Source organism: Salvelinus sp. IW2-2015, linkage group LG4p (genome assembly GCF_002910315.2).
Source record: "Salvelinus sp. IW2-2015 linkage group LG4p, ASM291031v2, whole genome shotgun sequence".
NCBI classification, from domain to species: domain Eukaryota; kingdom Metazoa; phylum Chordata; class Actinopteri; order Salmoniformes; family Salmonidae; genus Salvelinus; species Salvelinus sp. IW2-2015.
Window position 1 is genome coordinate 24,679,707 of NC_036841.1, and position 6,059 is coordinate 24,685,765.

Below are 6,059 nucleotides of genomic sequence, written 5' to 3' on the forward strand. Positions count from 1 at the left end.
ACCTGTACATATGTACCCCGTACCCCTGAATATTGATCTGGTACCTGTACATATGTACCTCGTACCCCTGCATATTGATCTGGTACCTGTACATACAGTAGATCACAAAAGTGAGTACACCCCTCACATTTTTGTAAATATTTGAGTATATCTTTTCATGTGACAACACTGAAGAAATTACACTTTGCTACAATGTAAAGTAGTGAGTGTACAGCTTGTATAACAGTGTAAATTTGCTGTCCCCTCAAAATAACTCAACACCGCCATTAATGTCTAAACCGCTGGCAACAAAAGTGAGTACACCCCTAAGTGAAAATGTCCAAATTGGGCCCAAAGTGTCAATATTTTGTGTGGCCACCATCATTTTCCAGCACTGCCTTAACCCTCTTGGGCATGGAGTTCACCAGAGCTTCACAGGTTGCCACTGGAGTCCTCTTCCACTCCTCCATGACGACATCACGGAGCTGGTGGATGTTAGAGAGCTTGCACTCCTCCACCTTCCGTTTGAGGATGCCCCACAGATGCTCAATAGGGTTTAGGTCTGGAGACATGCTTGGCCAGTCCATCACCTTTACCCACAGCTTCTTTAGCAAGGCAGTGGTCGTCTTGGAGGTGTGCTTGGGGTCGTTATCATGTTGGAATACTGCCCTGCGGCCCAGTCTCCGAAGGGAGGGGATCAAGCTCTGCTTCAGTATGTCACAGTACATGTTGGCATTCATGAACTGTAGCTCCCCAGTACCGGCAGCACTCATGCAGCCCCAGAACATGACACTCCCACCACCATGCTTGACTGTAGGCAAGACACACTTGTCTTTGTACTCCTCACCTGGTTTCCGCCACACACGCTTGACACCATCTGAACCAAATACGTTTATCTTGGTCACATCAGACCACAGGACATGGTTCCAGTTATCCATGTCCTTAGTCTGCTTGTCTTCAGCAAACTGTTTGCGGGCTTTCTTGTGCATCATCTTTAGAAGAGGCTTCCTTCTGGGACGACAGCCATGCAGACCAATTTGATGCAGTGTACGGCGTATGGTCTGAGCGCTGACAGGCTGACCCCCCCCACCCCTTCAACCTCTGCAGCAATGCTGGCAGCACTCATACGTCTATTTCCCAAAGACAACCTCTGGATATGACGCCGAGCACGTGCACTCAACTTCTTTGGTCGACCATGGCGAGGCCTGTTCTGAGTGGAACCTGTCTCTTTATGTTCTTGGCCACCGTGCTGCAGCTCAGTTTCAGGGTCTTGCCAATCTTCTTATAGCCCAGGCCATCTTTATGTAGAGCAACAATTATTTTTTTCAGATCCTCAGTTCTTTGCCATGAGGTGCCATGTTGAACTTCCAGTGACCAGTCAGTATGAGGGAGTGTGAGAGCGATGACACCAAATTTAACACACCTGCTCTCCATTCACACCTGAGACCTTGTAACACTAACGAGTCACATGATACCGGGGAGGGAAAATGGCTAATTGGGCCCAATTTGGACATTTTCACTTAGGGGTGTACTCACTTTTGTTGCCAGCGGTTTAGACATTAATGGCGGTGTTGAGTTATTTTGAGGGGACAGCCAATTTACACTGTTATACAAGCTGTACACTCACTACTTTACATTGTAGCAAAGTGTCATTTCTTCAGTGTTGTCACATGAAAAGATATACTCAAATATTTACAAAAATGTGAGGGGTGTACTCACTTTTGTGATATACTGTATGTTCCCCATAACCCTGCATATTGATCTGGTACCTGTACATAGCACCATTCTTCTGTACTTTATGTTATTCCTCATGTTAATTACTTTCATTTTCTATTATTATTTTTTAACTCTGCATCGTTGGGAAATGTTCTTAAGCAAGCATTTCACTGTAAAGTCTACACCAGTTTTATTTGGCGCATGTGATAAATACAGTTTGACTTAGTACCTGAAGTTAGGAGCTGAGGCCCACTCCAGAGCCAGACAGGCCAGGTCCACAGCTGCATAGACCAGCAGGAAGAAGATGGTTACAATGCTGGCGATGGTGTTCAACTTCCCTGTGAACAACACCAACTATAGATGGAGAAAAGAGAAGAGTAAAATTGTGATTAATGAACCCGTTTCACTGACGGGAGAGAGAAAAAGGACAGAGGGAAGGAATAGTTTCTCCTCTGACCTCCACAATGCTAAGTCAGTCTCCCTAGTTGACCCATGAGAGGCTCTTTTACAACAGCATTAATTAGCTATTAACTGAGCCCTTAGCCACAGGCCAGCATGGGCAAATTCTGGGCCTGCCAGTGCACCACACAATCATCTGTGTGTGTGAGATCAGGTCATTCGTCTTCATGCTGTATGCCCAGTCCATGTAACGTGTACATGATACTGCAACATTTCCCCATCTTTTTTTCTACTCACCCCTCACTCCCTCCATCCATTGCTCCCTTTCCGCTGTCTGAGATTGTTTAACATGGAGTGAGATTAGATTATCATTCGTGTCATCAGTGAATCATTGAAATGGCTGAGAGCGAAAGAGAGAGCGTGTGAGGGATAGAAAGAGGGCCAGGACTAGTGAGTCAATGAGCTCTGATACAGGCTAACGATTTCCTCTAATTACTCCCCCACTCCAGCGGAGAAATGTAGCGAGGGATGAGAGAGGAAGAGAAAGACGAGCCATTTAGCCTTTCTCACTTCTTGAAGAGTATCTGACTAGCCAGTCATTAACAGAGCTCTCTCCTCTTTGCATCTTTACCCTCCCATATCTTGCCTCCTCTCACCCCTGGTGTCCCTTTCTAGTTAAGTCTTGGCCATTTCTCAGTAATCTCAAATTACTTCCCTTCTCCATCTACCTTTCTCCTCTACTCTCTCCATTTATCTTTCCTTCATCTGACCTGATCAGATTATTGAGCATGTGAAATTAGACCTAATCTATCCTCTCTGTCTCACCTATACTAGGAACCAGGATAGGAGGACAGACACCCAGGGGTTCCCATTGTCTTACCTGTACTAGGAACCAGGATAGGAGGACAGACACCCAGGGGTTCCCATTGCCAGATGTCTTCTTAGCTGGAGACAACACCGTGCCTGCAGAGAACGAGAGCATATGTGAGAGCAAGAGGGAGGTCGAGAAGGAGCAAGACGGAGGGGATTAAAGTTAAGGACCACATTTCACAGTTAATACATGAAATTAATTAAATTAGGAGACTTTCAACTCAAATCAATGCAGCCAAGAACAGGGGATGGAGAGAGGAAGGAAATACAAGTAGAGGATAGGAGAGAGGAAGGAAAGGTAAAAGAGGGAAGCAAACTGGGTGAGATGAGTTGTGTATGTGTGTTACACTATATTAGCCAGTGGGTGTAGGAGAGTGACAAGGTGATGCCGCATGCAGAATGACACACACATGATAAGAACTTCATTTGAAGTTAGACACCTTTAATCAAACAGTCAACTAGGCAAAGAAGACAAAAAAAACAAACTAAAATCTGTTTTTAACCCCTGAAAAGCATTGCTAGCAATCCAGAGCTGAGTCATTGTCAGTTTGGTTCAGTATGGTTTTGAGTCATCTCCCCTGCTCCAGCTGCCCACTACAGGGGAACCCTGCTTAATATCGCTTTTCGTCTCTCCTATCCAAACACAACACCAGTGAGAAGGGAGACAGAAGAAGCTATAAAGAAAAATAATGAGGGAGAGAACAAGAGAGAAGAGGACATGGGTGTACCCACCAAACAGGTCATCCCGTGCCAGGGCGTAGAGGATGCGAGAGGCCCCTATCAGGTTACTCATGGCAGCAGACATGGTGGAGGAGTACACACCGACAGTCACCAACGGGTTCCACACATTAATGTCCCGCAGGAAACTGTAGTCCCTCTGGAGGAGAATGCTGAGAGAGAAATCAGATTATTATATACATTCAAATGAAACACTTGTGTTACCTATGAAGAGTGAATGGTAACACGCAAACAAACATCTACATGAATAGGTACAAGAGGAAAGGGGTAAGACAGTGGGTGAAAGACAGACGTTCCTACTTTATTTGCCGTGTGTTATCTTAATACTTGAATAAGAGATGGAGAGAAATCAGAGAGAAAATGGACACCCCTTTCTGATTGTGCCCTGCCTCACTCCACCCCTTTCCCACACAATGGAGCTGTAGAAATGAAAATCAGTAAAGAAAGTCTGCTCCTCTCCCCACCGCTCTTCACTCTCACCATATCTCCCTCATCAACCACTATTTCCTCCTTCTCAACATACTACCGGTTCTCCCACCCCCCCTCCATTTCACCAGGTCTTTCTACCCCTCTCACTTTCAATCTCTCCCTCGCTGCCCACCCGTGTCCATTCTCTCACTCCCCACACTGGCCACACACGCGGTGGTCAAATTCTTCTCGCTCCCCTCTCATCTCTGCCTCACCGCGCAGTGTCGCATATCTCTTCGCTCCTCCCTCGCTGCCGCACAAGCCGTGTCCCTTCTCTCCTGCATCCCGCTTCTCCTCCTGGGCCACATCCTCGTGTCCATGTCCCATCGCGTCTTCCCACCCAAAGTGTCCATTTCTCTCGCTCCCCCTCGGTGCCACACTACTGTGTCCATTCTCCTCGCTCGCCCACCCAAGTGTCATTCTTCTCGCTCCCCTCGGTGCCCACTACTGTGTCCATTCTCCCTCGCTCCCACCCAAGTGTCCATTTCTCTCGCTCCCCCTCGGTGCCCACTACTGTGTCCATTCTCCCCTGCTCCCACCCAAGTGTCATTCTCTCGCTCCCCCCTCGGTGCCCACTACTTGTGCATTTCCCTCGCTCCCCAGCCCAAGTGTCTATTCTCTCGCTCCCCCTCGGTGCCCACTACTGTGTCATTCTCGCTCGCTCCCACCTCAAGTGTCTATTCTCTCGCTCCCCTCGGTGCCCACTACTGTGTCCATTCTCCCCTGCTCCCCACCCAAGTGTCTATTCTCTCGCTCCCCCTCGGTGCCCACTACTGTGTCCATTCTCGCTCTCTGTCCCCCCACCCAAGTGTCCATTCTCTCGCTCCCGCCCTCGGTGCCCACTACTGTGTCCATTCTCCCTCGCTCCCCACCCAATGTGTCATTCTCTCGCTCCCCCTCGGTGCCCACTCGGCTGTCTTCATTCTCCCCCTCGCTCCCACACCAAAGTGTCTATTCTCTCGCTCCCCCTCGGTGCCAACTACTAGGTGTCCATTCTCCGTCCCCACTACTTCTCTCCTCGCTCGCCAGCACCCAAGTGTCTATTCTCGTCTCGCTCCCCCTCGGTGCCCACTACTGTGTCCCATTCTCATCCTCGCTCCCCCCAAGTGTTCTATTCTCTCGCTCCCCCTCGGTGCCCACTACTGTGTCCATTCTCCCTCGCTCCCCACCCAAGTGTCTATTCTCTCGCTCCCCTTCGGTGCCACTACTGTGTCCATTCTCCCTCGCTCCCTCACCCAAGTGTCTATTCTCTCGCTCCCCCTCGGTGCCCACTACTTGTGTCCATTCGTCCCTCGCTCTCGCACCCAAGTGTCCTATTCTCTCTGCGCTCCCCCTCGGGTGACCCACTACTGTGTCCATTCTCCCTCGCTCCCTGCACCCAAGTGTCTATTCTCTACTGCTCCCCCTCGGTGCCACATACTGTGTCGCATTTCTCTCCTCGCTCGGCCCACTACTGTGTCCATTCTCCCTCGCTCCCCCACAGTGTGTCCATTCTTCCCTCGCTCCCCCACTACTGGTGTCCCATCTCAATCCACTCCTCGCTCCCCACCCAAGTGGTCTATTCTCTCGCTCGCTCCCCCTCGGTGCCCACTACTGTGTCCATTCTCCTTCGTCCCCACCCAAGTGTCTATTCTCTCGCTCGCCCCTCGGTGCCCACTACTGTGTCCATTCTCCCTCGCTCCCCACCCAAGTGTCTATTCTCTCGCTCCCCTTCGGTGCCCACTACTGTGTCCATTCTCCCTCGCTCTCCACCCAAGTGTCTATTCTCTCGCTCCCCCTCGGTGCCCACTACTGTGTCCATTCTCCCTCGCTCTCCCACTACTGTGTCCATTCTCCCTCGCTCCCCACTACATAGTGTCCATTCTCTGCCTGTCGGTGGCCATCTGGAT

The 6,059-nt window shown here is 49.7% G+C and overlaps 1 protein-coding gene across 1 annotated transcript in view; it reads right to left on the minus strand.

Annotated features, from left to right (window-relative positions):
• zgc:153039 overlaps positions 1–6,059 on the minus strand; it is a 50,665-nt gene that overhangs the window by 23,756 nt on the left and 20,850 nt on the right. Inside the window, exons 7-9 of the mRNA XM_023982943.2 lie at positions 3,697–3,854; positions 2,975–3,057; positions 1,925–2,049 (exon numbers count right to left, since the gene is read on the minus strand). Of these exons, the coding sequence (XP_023838711.1) occupies positions 1,925–2,049; positions 2,975–3,057; positions 3,697–3,854 (366 nt within the window). The remainder of the gene's footprint in view (positions 1–1,924; positions 2,050–2,974; positions 3,058–3,696; positions 3,855–6,059) is intronic.